General features: G+C 38.0%; 1 protein-coding gene across 5 annotated transcripts in view; it reads left to right on the top strand.

Moving 5' to 3' along the window:
• Positions 1-3154: 3154 nt before the first annotated feature.
• larp4b (La ribonucleoprotein 4B) overlaps positions 3155-18080 on the top strand; it is a 51429-nt gene continuing 36503 nt past the window's right edge. For all 5 annotated transcript variants that reach the window (XR_005282315.1, XM_038303227.1, XM_038303226.1 and 2 more), the window contains exons 1-2: positions 3155-3692; positions 15229-15362. Coding sequence is in view for 4 of the 5 variants with exons in the window: in XM_038303227.1 (XP_038159155.1) it covers positions 15282-15362 (81 nt within the window). In the remaining variant the exon portion in view is untranslated. The remainder of the gene's footprint in view (positions 3693-15228; positions 15363-18080) is intronic.

The raw sequence follows: 18080 nt of genomic DNA, 5'->3' as shown, positions 1-18080 counted from the left end.
GCCGTTGCTAATGCATCATTGGCCACCCTTAATGCATCATTGCCCCCCCTTAATGCGTCATTGCCGTTGCTAATGCATCATTGGCCACCCTTAATGTGTCATTGCCCCCCCTTAATGCGTCATTGCCGTTGCTAATGCATCATTGGCCACCCTTAATGTGTCATTGCCATTGCTGATGCATCATTGGCCACCCTTAATGCTTCATTGGCCCCCCTTAATGCGTCATTGGCCCCCTTAATGCATCATTGGCCACCCTTAATGCATCATTGGCACTGCTAATGCGGCATTGGCCCCCTTAATGCATCATTGGCCACCCTTAATGCGTCATTGCCGTTGCTAATGCATCATTGGCCACCCTTAATGTGAAAATTGGCAAAAATCCTCCACCATGCCTTTAATGCATCATTGGCCACCCTAAATCCGTCATTTACCACCCCTACCAGGTGACCTAAAACCTCTAAAATAGAAGGCGGCAACAAAATTACCCTTAAGTGGAATATTCTAACCAGTTTTACATTCTTATTGTTCGTGTATTAACAATAAACTGAAAACAACTAGGGTTTTCAAAAATATAAATATTCTGAAAAGTATTGATACCCAAAGGCTGTATCTGGTTACATGGCATGGTATCGATACTAACAACAAGTGATGTTGGCATATTTTGGCTGTCATTAACATAAATTTGGTTATTTATTTAGCATTTATTTGTGCTATTACTTAACAAGCATCAGTAATTCTGTTATAAAAAGGCACGTTTCTATGTTAAGATTGAAAATGGTGAGTTTTTTTTAGGTTAACAAAAAATATTTTATGCCAGTTTTTTTAACCCACAGGGTATTGAAAATGGCATTGAGAATCGAATATTTTCCTGGGGATTGAAATTTAATTTAAAATATTGTTATCATGACAACCATAAAAACAAAAGATACAGAATTTGGGCTCCTTGCAACACTAGATTTTGTGTTTTATGGAATAAAGAGCAAATGATGTGTCTTTGCAAGTCTTTAATGTCAATAGATCCATTTAATGTTGGTATCAGTATATATGGAAATATTAACATTATGCAAATAAATTGCGGATAAAAGTATAGTACACTTTTTTTTTTGTTCCCCAGAAATGTAGGCAAGAAATGGCAATAAGGCTCGGGCACAGCGCGTTGCATTCTGGGTACGCCGCCATATTAGTAGCTAGTTGCTACGGTAAACAAAGACCTAAAACAGCATAGAGACAGAGCAGAAAGACGAGTAAACAGCGATGTTAAAAGCGAAGAAAGGATGCGGAATATACCGAGACACACTGCAGAGGGAAGCCAGGGACCGTTATCTGCAAAAGATGGGCTTCATAAACGGACTTGATCCCTACGAAGTAGAAAGAAAGGAGTGGTGCGTTGGGGAAGAATTTCTACCGCCGTTTGCGAGGGAGGACGTATTTTCGTATCTAGTGTGTGGCGTCAGTGCCTACACACATGAAGAGTTTCGCTGCTACAAGTCGCTAGAGGCTTACAAACAGCTGACAGATGGAAAAGTTCATGACATGGAAGTTATCAAGCCGAATGAGAACACAGTCATCAGAGCCAAGGTAAGCTACCGTCTCAACATGGTGTGGTGTTTGTTGTTGTGATAAGACTAGGTGCAGGCACTAACGTAAAACATCAAAAATGTATCTAAATAAATCTTGTGCTGACTGTACGTGTCCAGGGATAATGTAGTTACATTCTGATGATATATGACTGTCCTAGCATGGTACTACCACGCAGGGGCGGAGATAGATGAATAAAAACAGTATGTTCTGTAACTTACCAGAATGAAAATGCCGGGAACACACTCTCATGGACACTGGGATTGAGTTGAAAGTTATATTTGGCCGTCTTACAGCAGCGACCCATGCTAGCCGGCGACTCTTTGTTATGGAGGACATTTGTTTTCCATTGAGACGCCTCCAGGTTGGAAAACGGTAAAAAGACAATCCATTTGGGATTTTTTTCCCCGTCCAGTCACTGCTTGCGCTACTACACCCTACGACACAGCAACGGGCGACCATAACGACAGCAGAGGTAAAATGAAACGGCAAAAAACTAAGCAAACTACTAGCAGAAGAAAGCTAGTCCTTACAGGCGCGAAGTCAAAGTGTAAACAGTGGGCTGACCAGCTATCAATATGGCTGCCGCGCAACGTGTGACGTCATGTGCCCGAGCCTTATAGATAAGATGTTCACACCGGAACGCAAAGCCGAAAGATTATTGTGCAAAACACCTTTAATTTAGACAGCATGGATGTGTAAATATATGTGCTAATTTATTAGAAAGGGATTTGGGAAAATCTATTTTGCATTTATTTAGGTATATTTCATAATTTTTCTGTTGGAACAGTGCAGATTGACCCAGAGGGTCTAGTACCTATCTGCTTCGACCACCCCATGATGCACATTGGTCGCTGCATTGCCACCCCTACAAAATGCTCCCGTCTATTCAACTAGCATTATCACCACCCGCAATAACGCATGTGGTTTTATCATATTTTTCACCCTTAGAATCTGAATTATAATTTTTTTTTTTTTGCCAAGTAGCGTACAACGATTTTGCTTTAGAGCTACACACACACACACACACACACACACATACACACACACACACACACACACACACACACACACACACACACACACACACACACACACACACACACACACACAATGGTTTAAATATGTGTTAAAATATAAAATTTAGAAATACAATGAATAGTTAGAGAATAGATAGTGCAAGTTCTTGCATAGAAATACTAATATGATCAATATATCTTTTTGTTTAAACATTACAAAAATAAATAAAATACACTGTACATACTGGCATTTATATATTATAGCTCATGGCTGAGTAAGCAATGTAATTAAACTCTAATCTCTTTGTTTTCTACACAATTTTGGCCAGTAAGGGTGATTCTGATCTCATAAATGCTGTGTTCACTTGATAAAATAAATACAAAAAAATAAATGTTTTGCAACATTTACTGGTAACTTTTTTAGTTATAGAAGGGATACAATGCATTATTTCAACGTCGAGTGAGTAATATTCCTAACCTATTAATCATAATGGATACTGTTCTATTTTTACTCTAAACCAGTTGGAGTGATTCCTCTGGCAGACAATACACGATCTTGGAAACACACGAAAGGGAAAGGAAACGCCGACTTCTCCATTCCAAAATCCCCTCTGCCTCATCTTTTAGCACTAACGGCTCTTTTTGATCGATGTGAAGCTTTGAGACCTTCTCTCCTTTGCTTCAGGACTGCTTTTGGTCGCTTTTCTGCTGCCCTTTGCGCAGTACCCGCTGTTGGCCCTGAGAAAACAACCGCCGTTCGAGATTTGTGGCGCCTCAGATTTATTGAGCCCGAGTGCACAAAGTTGATAGTTAGCCACCTAGCTAACTGTTAGCTTGCAGCCCTTTCTTGGTTCTAGCTTCGGGGGCGTCGTTTTTGGGCTACAGTCGGTTCCAGGCAGCTAGCAGCTACACCTGAATGCCCCTTTTGGTGAGGTTTAGAGCTGTTGTTTGTAGCTAAAGTGCTCCATACTGGCTGCTCGCTGCTAAACCAGCGTAAAAAGCCCGGAAGGAAGCCAAAGTGAAGGCCGGAGTCCAGCACCACCAAGAGCCGCCTCCGTCAGAGTGTTTGTACCGCCGCGCAGTGAGAGTTGACAGGTGAGTGGGAAACGGCTTTTATTGGCTTGTATACAGATGAATGGTTAAATATTGATGTTTTCTAGCATTTCAAGTATTTTTCATGTTATTTGTGACTATCGAGGGGCTGGAGAATCCGCGGAATCACGCCATCTTTTCATTTGGAGTTAGCCATGGCTGCTACTTTCGCCCAGTTAACTTTAGAGTGTTTTTTTTGTTTTGTTTTTTTAACGGCCCGGTTATGTTTCCGTTTATAAACGGTTCGGTTCCATCCAGGCCGAACCGAACTCTAGTGGAGTCTTACTAGGTGGCCCTGACCACAGGCCGGTGCCAGCCATGGCCTTTAGCCCTGGAGCTGCAGTCTTCCTCGGCTGAATGAGTCTGCATTGCGTCTGTGGATGAAGTTGCTGTCTTCACTTAGAAAGTTGATCCAAACAAACATGGCTGTTATGTTGGAAAAGCTCAATATATAAAGAAGTAATTAACACTTTTCTACTCATTGACTGATGCTTTATATTTATGTCTTCTAGTTACTTTTCTTAAAAACAAATTTCACCCAATATACCCAATTATATAGAGAAACTAGAACTTCAAGACTTGCAGTAAAATGTCTTTAAATACAACACAATGAATTTCAACCAATCAAATAGTTTTGAGAAAGCTTAGAATTGTAGTTTACATTTATATATACTTATCTAGCTGTTGTATGAAAATATATTTAAGGGTTTTGAAACATTAAAAGTATGTTCGTTAGCTTTAATTATTTTGTCGGGACACAGTTTAGAAAAAGTTAAGTAGAAAAAAATGTTCTTGTATGTGTTTATATATCTATTTATGTGTCTTTATCATATCTTTTTTTTTATTCTTCCTGATACTATTATTATTTCAGAGCAAGAAGATCAAGTTAACCACCTTCTTGGATTCTAGAGAAGTGAAACTCAGGTTGAACTGGACCAGATGTTTTTAAAAAAGGCTCTGATTAAAATGTCAAACATGATGGCAAAATTACTATTTTCAACTTATACAAGCAAAATAATAATTCCATGTAGTTTTGTTGTGTTGATTTTTGTGAATGTTGTGTGTGTTGCTATTAGTTGATCGTTTCAACGAATTTACAAAGGAATAGTTGTTGCCGCCAAAGTAAAAGCCCCAGCCAGATAAATAAAAGTAACATAGTAGTTAGCATTCCTTAGCTACCTTTCTGTTACAGCGAGATTCTTTTGATATGTTAACTTTAAATGTCATAGTTAAATTTATTTAAAAATTTGCTGTTAAAATGTTCAACATGTTTTTATGTAAAACAGAGAAGCAACAATTATTCCTCTCGTTATGTTGTGTATAATTGTCATTTTATAACATTTTGTTGTTTTTATATTATGAGGGGAAGAAGATGTTTGTTAGAAAACATTTTTTTTAACCATAGCTTGTTAACCTTTCATTATCCTTCATATGTGTTTGAGTATTCGATCGATGCCTAGAGGCAATGCTTTAAAATAACTTTTTAAACCCCCACTTAGTGTAGGATATTACTGTCATTCATTTGTTTTCAAAAGGTAAACATGTGGAAACAGCTTGTCTTTGTTCAGGGCAAAACCAGCAATGAAATGGCTCTTTATTCCACTCTAAAGATTTTAGCTTGTTTTATCAGTTTATACAAAATAAGAGTTTCCATTAATATATAAACATGTGGCTGACATCTTTTACATATTCAGCCTGCTTTTTGTTCCCAATTTACTCAGTTAGGGAAACGTTCTCCAGAGATCATGACCCTGTGCTGTACTTGCCAAACATTTCTAAGTAATGTTTGTTAGAAAATAAACATTACTGAATTAATAAAAAAAATGACATTATTTATATAGCACTATTCTACACAGCCAGGTAAACAAAATGCCTCACTGGTAAAATAAAAAGTAGTCATGTGAATAATTTTGCATTGATGTTTATAGAATTATAAACATCAATGCACATGATGGTCAGCAGACTGTCAAACAGTCACATCAGCTTTATAATAAAAAAAGTTTCAGTCAAATCAAGTATTCAGTGGAATTCAACTCTGGATAGTTTGAGATGTTTTTTCTTTATTGTTTACTTGAGGGGTTTTGGCCTATGTTTGTGTCTGTCTCCACCTTTCAATCTTTGTCAACTGTATTGTTGCTTATTAGGAGCAGAGGGTGAAGTACTTGGTCTATTTTGGACACTTTTATTAGGAGTATTACTTCTGGTGTTGCTCAGCGCTGCTCCTCTGGGAAATGCTGATTATACATCTAATTTTGTTTTAAGTTGTATCTAAACTTACCTGAAATTTCTCACAATCCATTGAAAAATAGAAAGTCTGCAGATAGATTTCATATTTCAGAAATTTGTTACAGCAATCTGGATAATCTACATAAATGTTTCATCTAGGGCTGAAAGAATTAATTCGATTATTGAAATATGGTCAACTAATTTGGTGATGGATCAATTGTTAAAGCTACAGTGTGTAATAATTACAGGCATATAAATTCAGAAATTTAATATATTATACATAACTATGTTATTTATCATCACCTATGAGCTCAGCCTTTTAACCATAACATTTGCGTTGCCTTAGAATTCGTTATTTATAATTACATAGGAGCGGGTCTCGCAGCCATGGAGGCTGACATCTTTGCGCTACGGCAGCGCAGAGGCAACAAACTAGCGATTGCGAGATCTCCCATGACGCTCGAAAATAACTACGGCAAGTTGAGAGAGATGAACTGAGACGGTACTGAACAGTAGATGGCAGTATTATGCCTGAGAAGCGTTTAGTCTGCCTGAAACCAAAGAAGAAGAAGAAGCAGGTATACTGCGCCTCGGTAACAAGAAAGGTAAACAAGGCGGCAGGCGTGAGTGACTTTGCAAACTGTTTGGCACTGTGTGGCCAAACATCAGACGAATGGAGGATCATGCCTACTCTGTATCACAACGAAAAGCGGCGGACACCGAACCCCCGTCATCTAAGAAGCGGAAACACGACGAGAATAAACGCAAGAGTGACAAGAAACGACAAAAAACACGGATCAACATTGGCACGGCATTTACACGATGGAAGTCACTGATGGAGGAAAAAGGTTTTCAAAGTGACGCTCAAGTTGCCAGTTTTCTCTTGGACAGGTAATTAATCCTATACACACAATTGTCTAATATCACTGCAGTTTTTGGAGTACAGGATGCTCAGACCTGTCTAAAACAATAACATGCTGCGTGATGATGCTGTTACTCTCCAGTATACTTATTCAGCAACGTCCCTGACGTTTCACAGGTAATGATTCAGTAATTTTCTGTAAAATAATTTTCTGGATATATACCTCGGTTACTTCTCTCCGGCTCCTTTGGAGATCTTCAAGCCTTTCCTCCTCTGCTCTCACCCCGCTGGCTCCCCTCTCTCGCCTGGCCCCAGCTGCACGCTCACCCCGGCCTCTCTGCCCTCTTCCTTTCCCTCTTCCTTGCCTTGTAACCCCCGTGCCACAAACAAGACTTGGACTCTGTAAACGGGGAATATATATTCTTCCAGCGAACACAATCTCGCTGTTAAACTAATGACTACAATTACTTCGTCTGTTTATATCACCATGCAAAGCAGCTCACCAAAACGTCACAACGACGTAGAAAAAATAACGGGTATATTTATTATCTTAAGTCTACATGAAATCTATACCCTACACAGACTAATGAAATACTATCTGTAAAATTATCTATGTAAACAAACCTCATCACTTGAGAAGGTAGGTGATGCGGACGTCGTGGAAGACATTTTGTCCCGTAACGCTCGCCGTACTGTTGGGGGGGAGAAGCGGTGGGGGGGAGACGTTCATGTTGCTGCAGTCTGCAGTCTGACCGCTAGATGTCGCTGAAAATTACACACTGTAGCTTTAACTAGAATATAAAGACTCTTTTAGCTGACAGAGCAAACCACTCGGACCAGTAATTGTACCAAAATTATATATATATATATATATATATATATATATATATATATCACATTTTGCATTTAAGATTAAAAAAAAAATGACTTTCATCTGTCAATATGCTCTATCCAGAACTACTTTAGTACAGTAACCGGTCCCAATAAGCTTCTGCACATTTGTAAAGGAGTATAAGGATAGCTCTCTTACAGCATGTTGTTAATGTCCCATCAAAAACTGAAAGTGCTTTAATATATATGTCTATAATCAAATAGGCTACTCTTTCAGTGGTACCAGTGCTGCATAACAGTGGTGCATTTATGCATGCCAATATGAAAATGCAACATGTATGACATTGCTTTACTTAAAACAAGAGAAGCAGAGCGCTGTACTAAAGGTAAATTGTGTACATACAGCTGGCCAGGCTCCCAAAAACCCGGTTACTGCTTACGTTTGCATGTAAATAAGTTGGGAAACATTGCCTTGTTTTCTAGATGGTGTGATTTATGCGTTTTCTTGCGGTTTCAGTGTTGCAGTTTGGTTGCAGTCAAGGCTTAGGCGAAAAAAAGCTGTTCTGAAGATTTACAGGCTTGGTTGCACTACAGTGAAATCTACAGCTGTATCAAATGTTAGTCCTGTTTTAGAATTGACCTCCTAAAGATGGTAGCTACTATCAGGAAACAAACCTCCCATCTGGATTAGACGGATGAATGGGCTGTTTTCAATTCTGGGGAATTGTTCAAACTTTTAGATAACAAAAAGAATGATAAAATAATTCAGTACATTTTAAGCTTAAAAAGGAGTGGACAGAAAAGGGCTTGGACTAAACTGAAATTGACGTTTTTTAAAAGGATTTCATTTTTGACCTCAAGTTCGTTCTTATCGTATTACTAAAATGTTATATGGAGCAGGTATACAATACTAAGTGCTCTTAATCCAAAAGCAGAATTTTCATCTAACAGTTGAAAAGTTTCTTTTTAGTTTTTTTTTTTTTTTATAGATAAAATGGATTTATAGTCAACAAGTTGTTGGTTTACTCCCAACAAAAGGGATAAAAGGTCTAAAAAACTTTTATATTTATTATTTTTAGGTCAGGGTAACAAATATGCTCCAAAGCTATTCTACTGTAATTCACTTTAATTGACTTTACTTATGTGTGATGGAGTATATGGCTATCTTAAGCCGGGCTTACACTGTGTGATTTAAAAACATTTTTTTTGCCCTTTTCGGGCCGATTTTCCAGTAGTGCGAGAATTTTTCAGTCGGTCCAACTTTCAGCCCGATTGTGTGTGGTGTAGTGCACAAGGGGTAACGTGGGGCGATCAGCCTCTCACAACCAACTCCCAATCAGGACCCGTGAGGTTGGGAGAAAATCAAACATGTTTGATGCCCAACCGCCGTGGGCAAATCTCCCAGTGGGCATGCGCAAACAAGGATTCTTCTTCTTCCTCTCAGATGAAAACACAAAAGCATGGCAGGGGTGCAATGAGTGAAATAGAGTTCTTTCTGTAAAATTGACAGACTGTAGTAGCCACGTTTGCTCAGCCATGTCTTTGTCTAAATACTTTATCGCCCTTTCTTCTTATGTCTTTCAGCACAAAATTGCACAAATTGCCACGGCAACGCGTTTCTCTCTAGTGAGCTTCATATTCCTCTTCTACTGGTTTGGCTTCCGGATAGACGAGTCCGAGTAGCGCCATCTCACTGTGGAGCTGGGTCCCACGTGGTTTTTAGACGTACAGTGTGATCAGGTAGAGCGTCGGTCTGCACAGACATCGTGAGCTGTGAACTCGAACTGTACGACGAAACAGCAGGGTTTCGTCGTACAGTGTGAGCTGTAGCTGCTTGCAACGATTAAAAAAAAATCTCAGTGTATACCCGGCTTTAGATAGTATGGGTGAAAAGAAAAGCCCCTCTAGTTGCCTGCCTCAACTTCAATCTCTCCAGAAAAAAAAAACACAAGAACAAAACTCCTCTTAATGTTCTTCTATCTCACATGCAGCTTCTGGACGATACGGACTAACAAAGTTCCCCTGCTGGAGAATCTGACAGGTTTCATTCTTGATTAGATTCAGGCTAGAAGCCATGAAAGCTGCATTCCAAGACTCATTGGTTTGCTTGTGAAAATACAGATTGAAAACCTACTTGGTGGACCACTTGTGTATGTGTTTTTTTGTTTTGTTTTTTCAGCTGCGGTCTTAGTTTGAAAAACCATTGGCTCATAAATTACTGCTTATAATTACACAGAGGAAAAACAAAGGTGTGGAAAAAGGCGAGAGGGAGGAGGATGTTTTGGTTCATGCCATGTCTAGACAATAGGACTGAGTCACTGCCGCTCTGTTGCTGTGTTTTAACCAAGGTCAGGGTTTCTGTTGTATTATTATTTTGAAGCTGTTACACAGTCTATGCTGGGGATCAGTCTCCCGTTATGTGGACCACTGTCAGTTTTCACCTTTCTTCACAGTCAGCAGTCTAAAAATGTACTCCAATTTCCTTTTTTGGTCTTAAAATCTTTTGTTTGAGAATATCATTATCGGATAATTCAGTTTCAAGATCAGGAGTTTTTACCAGATTATTGTGTTATAAAGCACTACCATGGTAGTCCTGACTTATTTCTTCAGTATGGAAATTTCAATTGTAGGAAGAAGAACTGGTGGGCTCCTTTTAAACCGCAGATGATGGAGGCTTTTTAAAGGGGAACCCCTTTTTCTGACGTTTCTAATATTTAAGACATAAGACGGAGAGAAACGGCAAGCTAGAGAAGCTAGAGGTCCAGCCAATAAGGGGGGAAAAAACCCAATAAACTCTTCATTTCCATCTGCATCGCTTAACCCAGTCTTTGTACAAGGGCTGCTTTTGGTCACCAGCTGTTTTTTTTTTTTTTTGGCAATAAAAAAAACAAAACTTTTAGTTTCCTTCAAAAAACTCTCACTGCTGTTTTGAAACAGCCATTATCTCCAAATGGATACCAGGCAGGTTCATAAACATTGGCTGATATTTATCTAATTCCAAGCTTTTCTTTGTGATTATGCTTATTGTGTAGAGAGTTCTGATAAAGGTACACCAGCAGTGTATTGTCTGACCCTAGTTTAACCTCGGTCACTAAATTAGCTGGTTTTTGGATAATCTGAGGGTAATCTAGGGCTCCAAAGGCCATTCCTCCAGAACTACTGTCCGGCAACACTGCACGTTTTGATACTCCAGAGATTTTTGGCAGCAGCCAAGCAGAATTTTTAAAGTGCTTTTAAAAACAGCAGGGAGGCGCTGACTTAAAAGTTGAACAAAAAGGAAGATTTAGAAACTAGAAAAGCACCAGAGCACAAGAACCTCTGCCAAGCAGCAACGTTTGCCCTTTTTTGTCACTTAAAACTTTCCCTTGAATTGGATAATTTTCCCTCTTTAATAAATTGTTAATATGCATTAGAATTTAACATGGCTGCCCTGGGAGAGGCACAGTGTGTGTCTGCAGCCTCTGGTGTCTGTTCTGCTCTCATGTCTTTGACAGACGAAAAAGTTTTTTTTAATCTTAAATGCAAAATGTTTACAGATTTGTTTTACAATTTTGATATAATTACTGCTCTAAATTGGTTGCTCTGTCAGCTAAAGGCATGTTTTACAGTCTATACTCCATTTAACAATTAATCAGTTACTAAATAAGTTGATGATTATTCCAGTAATAGATTAATGACAATAATTTCATTGTTTCAGTCCTAGTGGTATTAAGTGTTTGTAAGCAGTGTTCAAACATTTTATCTCAAACACTGAAATGCTAAGTGTAAGACTGACTAAATGTCACATAAAGATGAAAAAGGCTATCAAGCTTTTTTTTAGCAGCCACCATGAATGCAGATGTTTGGTATGGTGGTGTTTTCCTGACCAACTTGTTTTTAAACTTTCATGGGCATTCCTCTCGAAACTTAAAATTCTGAGGATGGAACATCTGACGTTGGAGGAGAAATGGAAAACACTGCACTACTATAAGTATCCAGTAATGCTCTGGTGAAAAATAAAGTCATAGTGGATGCCAGTGGGGGCTAAATTTTTTAATATGCTGTATTAAATAAGCTGTAAAGCATCACATTTTAAGATTTTATTGTGCAAGCTGTATTAAATGCTGACTGAATGAACAAAAAAATTAAAAACATTAAGCTTATTCAGTAGATATAACAATTACTCATTAAATAACTGAATAAAAAAAATAGTTTATTGGCTCAGTCCTTTTCCAAAATACAGAGACATTAAACCAACATGAGTTTGCTGCACTGAAATACTGTCAGACAATTTGCCACTGTTTCAGTGAAGAGGATGCTAACTGTTATATAGCTCTCTGTCTGGTGGGAGAGACTTTGTGCTGTTAAGTGCTTTTAAACTAGGGATTCCGATTGCTCTGAAAGGGCCATTAAAAGCTGGCTCCATGAATTGCATAAACTCACAAAAGTCGCCCTAATCTACAGTACTCAATGCAGGCATGTTTCTTTTCTATCATATTACAAATGTTTTGCATAATGCCCTCAACCTTTCTGTCATAAAATCCTCACCTTCAAACGCAGCGAAGAAGTTGCGCTGCTCCACACTGCAGCATGCCTAAATGGGCACTATTTAGGTAATAAATTAAGGAGTTTATCCAGTGTTTACTTTTGCAAACAGAACATCAAATTGTATTTTGCATCCTCATCACCAATGAATGTTATAAATAATCTCAGATTGGACTGTTGATTAATTCATTTTTTCTGCTTTTGCGTGCTTCAGCTACAGCATTACTTTCCTTGCAAATACTAGGCTCCGCTTAAGGGTGAACAGTGACACCCTCTACTGGACGGTGTCAACACGGAAAGAAACTCTTTCCAGGGGACATAATCAATTAATCAGATTAAAAACTTTTATTAAAATGAACTATTAATTTACAATAACAAGTCAATTATTTATTTACATTTCTTGGTCAAATTTTAAATGTCTTCTTCTTTAAGACATGCTTTAACAGTTCTAAAAAAAAAAAGTTCCAACTGAGTTTTCTCCATCTTTTTTAAATCGGCTTTAGTTGTTTACACAGCTGGATCTCAAAGCATTCATTTTTGGGATAAAAATTAATTTATGCATTTTCCCAAGCTCCATTCATATCAGTGGGATGACACACTGGCTGTGTATCATCATTATGTGGATCAAAGGTCACCAGCTTTACAGCCATGCCATTCTCTCTCTGCTTTGTATGCAAACACAATCAGAGCTCGTGTCGCAGGCAGGCACCGATTGTTGAGCAAGATTATCAGCATGTCCCACACAGCTTCAGCAAGTCCCGGAGAAAAGGTGTTTCCACCTTCAGGAACGGGGGCTGTCCTTTCCCTTTAATTAATATAAAGTCTGCTGGTTCTGTCAGCTGTGTGCATGACAGAGAGAGAGGTCTGTAACAACATGAGAAACAAATAAACAGATGTCACAATGGAGTAGGGCTGGGCGATAATTCAATAACGATATATATCGATCTATAGACGTGTGGCGCAATAGAAAAAAAGAGGGTCGATAAAAGTTCGATAAAAAAGAAACGCTGTTTTCCTTCCTTCTCATTGTAGCCTAGCATGTAGGTTTATGCTAGTCACTGCTTCCTCCCAACCAATCACAATCGCGGACCCAGGCATGCCGTCACCAAGCGCCGCCCTCTCAAACCACAACACAGAGCACATGAAGATGTAGCAGCAAGGAGAGGCGGAGGAAATTGTTTCAAAGAAATGTTTTTGTAGTTCGGCAGTCTGGCAGTATTTCGGTCATGGCAAGTCGGACAAAAAACAAACCACAGTCATCTGTAATGTATGTGTCGGGAACCAGTGAAACCACTCTGATAACGCAACCAACTTTTTTTTTTTTATCATCTCAGCCGCTCACACCCGCAGGAGTACGAGCTGTGTAGGCCCCGACGCGGCTCTCCTCCGAGGAATCTTCGGGAAATATATATATATTTTCAGTTCTAGGCAGTTTCCCACGTAGTTCTAACAATTGAGATAAAAATGCTGAGGGGCCAGAAACTTCAAAGTAATAACTCAGGTTAAAGCAGGAAACTATCTGAACCAGGTTCAGCTTAGAGGAATGGGGGCGGCGGAGGGATTTATTTATTTGTTATATTTATTTTGGTCACTTTTCTGGTCACTTTAATTTATTCTTTGTCAGTATTTAATAATATAACTCAGGTCTCTTAAGTTATTTTTATTTAAAATAATTCTGTTATGGTTAAAAAAGTTGGTTAAATAAAGATCTAATTGGAAGTCTGTGTTTGTGTTTTTTATTAAAATTAAATCATTTAGCAATATCATAAAATGTCCAGGCAGAGCTGCACCTAAAATATGGTTTCAAATCTTTTCAATAATTATCTATATCGATCAATATACATTTTTTTTTATCGATAAGCTTTTTTTCTATATCGCCCAGCCCTACAATGGAGGACGATTTTCATCAACCAAAGCATAAGGATGACAGTCAGATAACATGAAAAAATAATGCAATTGAATAGATTCAGCTTTAAAGTTACTATATGGTATTTGATGTTTATTTTTTTAGTGATGACATCACTAAAATATGTTAAGCCTTAATTCTCTGTTTTCTGATAGTGTAGTTTTCAACTAACTTTTCATTTTTCAGCGATGGTAAAGTGCTCGGTGTAATGCAAAATGCGAAGGTGCGTTGGGGATTGTAAACATAGGAAGACATTTAGTCATATACCTTATTCTTAAATCAGAATTGGTATCGGTTTTTAATTATCACAATAAAAGTAACACTAAAAGTGTTTTATAAACTCACCAGTCATCATCTGCATGCACTGTACAGCTCCTCGAATCAGATTACAGCACAGGAAAAAAAAACTTACCGCTATTAGATGAGCTACTTCATTAAAGCAGTACCTGTTAATCGGTTTGTAATTATTACATTCATATTTTTTAGCTATATTTACATTTAGAGATTCTTTAATGGAAAAATCACTTAAAAAAAGCACACAAAAAAAACAACAACAAAAAAACAGCAAAAGTAGGGCTGAGCAATCAATATGAAAAGAGACACTTAACCATTATCAATAGAAAATATGTTTGATTTAGATTTTTTTTTTTATTTCTCTAAACTTTGATCTAGAACTACATAGCATTCCGGGCAATGTAGGCAGAGGAAAGGATCTAGTCTCTCAACCTCTCATAGACAAACTTCGTGTGGTTGGTAGTAGAGCTGACCTATTTTCAAAGGTCAAAGATTATAATTAAACAGGGTTAGTGTTAGAGCTTAGGCTCTTTTTCTCGTGGTCCTTACATAAAATATGTAAACAAAATGCTAATAAATAGCTAAGTCCTAAGCAAAAATAAAGATTCATGCATGCTTTGTTTTTTTTAGTGGTTCAGGCCAACTTTGACCAGTTTATCATCACAAGTACTTGCTCACATCCCTTTTAGCGGTTAACTTTTAAAATAATTTATATTTCCTTTTTTGCAGGCCTGAATCAAGCCTACATGTTAACTATTCGCCGCTGTGTCACATCCCTGTCTCTGAGGGTCACTGCCCTTCAGCCTGCTTCTCCTGCCCACGCGTGGCAGCTGATATTTGACAAACATTACTGTTCTAATCTGACGTGTTTCTGTCTCCATCTGCTCCCTCTGAAGCTTACTTGGTGACACAGAGACTTCTCCCTGAGGAGCCAAGAAGCAGACGGCTCATGACTTCTGACCAGGACACGAAAGTTGTCGCTGAACCACAGGTGCAGCAAGTACAAGAGGCAAAAGAGAACTCTCATTTGGTGAGTTTTTGTTTTGTTTTTTCCCTCAGTCTGGACAGGCTTTGCTAGTAGTGGTAGTAGCAAATCTGTTTTTGTTTTAGCTTACAGTAGCAGAAACAAAGGTGTATAATTTGGTCTCACCTCTGGCAGTTTAAGCAGTTTGTTTCCAATAAACCAACCCGTGGAGGTAAAACTGGGGCAGCAGTTGGATAAAGTGCAGCTGCTGCATCTGCAGCCTGAGGCTGTGCAGTAGTTAAGGTTAAACCCTTGTTATGTTGGGATGGTTATGTAGCCTGTATTGTTATCTCCACATTGTGCTGGGCTCTCTAAGGGTGTTTAATCAGTGCTGATCTCCCACACTGATGGTGCTTTATAAAGGAATGTTTGGTTCATAATGAGGAGGCAGCTCCTGTAACTAAAGAAGTGTGACCTGCTTTTATTTCTCTCCTTTCTCGAGGCTGTAGCTCCACTTTTCATCCCAGTTATGGAGTTCTTGATTGTTGTTAAACTATCAAGGAGACGAGGAAAACTAAGTGGTGCATCCTAAATTGAGCAAAGCAGAAGGTTATTTAAAGTGTTTGTTTTTTTATAGATTGTGACTGTGAGACGAACAGAAACCTTAATAGACTGCAGCTAGTAGGAAGGGAAAGTAGCATCTAACCTTTTCACTACAAGGTTACTGAAAAGCCCTTCAGAATGTTGTTTTATGTCTGCTAATCAACACCATGCTTTATATGAATTTAGGAATTTTTGCAAGTTTGCAAACAATTTTTGCAATTTAGTTTTCAGCACTTGTTGGATTATATGACTAAACCAGAGTTTGAAGCAGTGTTATTTAATGTGTTTTTAAGCCCTTGGAAAGTTTGAGCTTGGTCAGAAAAGTTATAAAGTTTGTATATTTGGTTTTATGGGCAGAGAGCAACAGTGGTTGGTCAAGATGACATAGTTAAGTGATGTTCAGTTTGATCTTGTTTTCCAGATCTAAAACTCTTCAATCTTTTAATTGTTATGGAGAAGTATGATTTTAGAACTTGTTGGGGGGGGGGACTTTGTATGGATCTGCAGTTATATTCGAAGCAAATATTCTATAACAATGAATGTGTGACTGTGAAATAGATTAAAATTGAAAAACAACTCTGTAAAAACTGCTGAGCAGCTAATATTGTTTATGACCAAGACATTTAATATTTTACAGATATCTCATTGGTTTTCACCATAATATTAATGAAAAAGTTTATGTTACATCTCTGCGTCGTGGTGGCTTTTGCTTTGTGATAATAAAATCTGCTGAAATGTGAAATCACCCAAACCCAGATATCTCGGTTGTTTGGTGGGTGCGTCTGGAGGAGTTGAAGTGCGCAGTGGGTCTTGCTCATCACGTAAATCAAGGTCCGGCTCTTCTGTCACACTGATGGAGGGGAAGCTTCAGCCTGTTATTATTTAAGAAACCATTCTTAGAAAGGGTTTCATGAGGCTCGGTCTGAGCCAATAGTTTATCACCCTGCTCCAACGAGGCATTGCTGCAGTCATCAGTCACTCCTTCACTTTGATCATTGATGTTTAGGAAACAGCCGTTATCGAAGCTGTTAACAAATTACTTTGGGTTGATGAGCTAGAAACATCCTTTACGTTATAAGATTCATACTAGTGTTCTCTATTAACAGCCCATAATGTAATCTGCTGCCTGTCTGTTTTATTTTTGGAGATAATTTGTTTAATCGTACAACAGCAATTAAATACTGCCGTTGATTTCTTTTTCCCCTGTGCCTCCTGAGCTTTGAATGTGGTGACGTCAAATAATTCGGATTAGATTAATTATGATATTTGGAATAAATTGACGACTATACATGTTGTCGTTCATGGCTAAAAGTGAAAAAATAGTATTGTCTCTAACTTTAAAGCTTTATTCTAACTAATTACTTAAACAATCAAGCACACATTTAACTGAGGCTTCAGCAGATGATTTTAGTTTTTTTTTATTAAAAAAACACCCACAGTCATATCTGATTATATTATGGTTAACGTGAGCCGTGTTTTTAAGATTAAAGAAAGAAGATAACCTTTAAGCAAGTTTTAAATGTATCTATTTTTAAGCCCTCATTTTTTTGTATGAAGTATTTTTCTGGTTTGATGTAAACCAATACAGAATTTTTTTTGTGAGCAGACATCTCAATTTAAACTAACCAAACACATTAGTAAATCAAAAATATGAGGAAATCCCGCAGAACTTTAACAATGGATCGCAGGTGGAGAGAGCAGCAATGCGTGCAATTCACACGATCTCAAGGCATCGCTGTAAAAAAATTATTCTTAAATTAAGAGTAATTATCCTTAATTTGAGTAGGTAAATAAGATGATATGCTGATGGAATCAGCATTCTTACCCTTAAAATAAGATGAGATAATACTCACTTATAATACCTCTGGTATTAACATTATTTTGTATGGCTGACAACTGATATTTGTTGATCTTGTATATATTTCCTTCCCCTTTCGACATGCTGAAGTAAAACACCCCTGGCATTGCTTCTCCACCTTAGTTAAACATATTATAATCCTGCTCTGCATTACTATTACTTTCATACATCAAACAAACTGCACATGGCTAACCCCCTGCAGAAACACAAACAACACCAAAATGGAGATCATTAAAGTTGGCCCCATAGAAACACGACCGATATGTTTATAAAATGACCAACATCAGCCGATATTGAAGTTAGTGCCAATATACTGTTTATCC

The sequence above is a fragment of the Cyprinodon tularosa genome, unplaced genomic scaffold, assembly GCF_016077235.1.
Source record: "Cyprinodon tularosa strain WSP-4 unplaced genomic scaffold, ASM1607723v1 ctg509, whole genome shotgun sequence".
Classification (NCBI taxonomy): Eukaryota; Metazoa; Chordata; class Actinopteri; order Cyprinodontiformes; family Cyprinodontidae; genus Cyprinodon; species Cyprinodon tularosa.
This window is presented reverse-complemented; position numbering and strand designations above follow the sequence as displayed.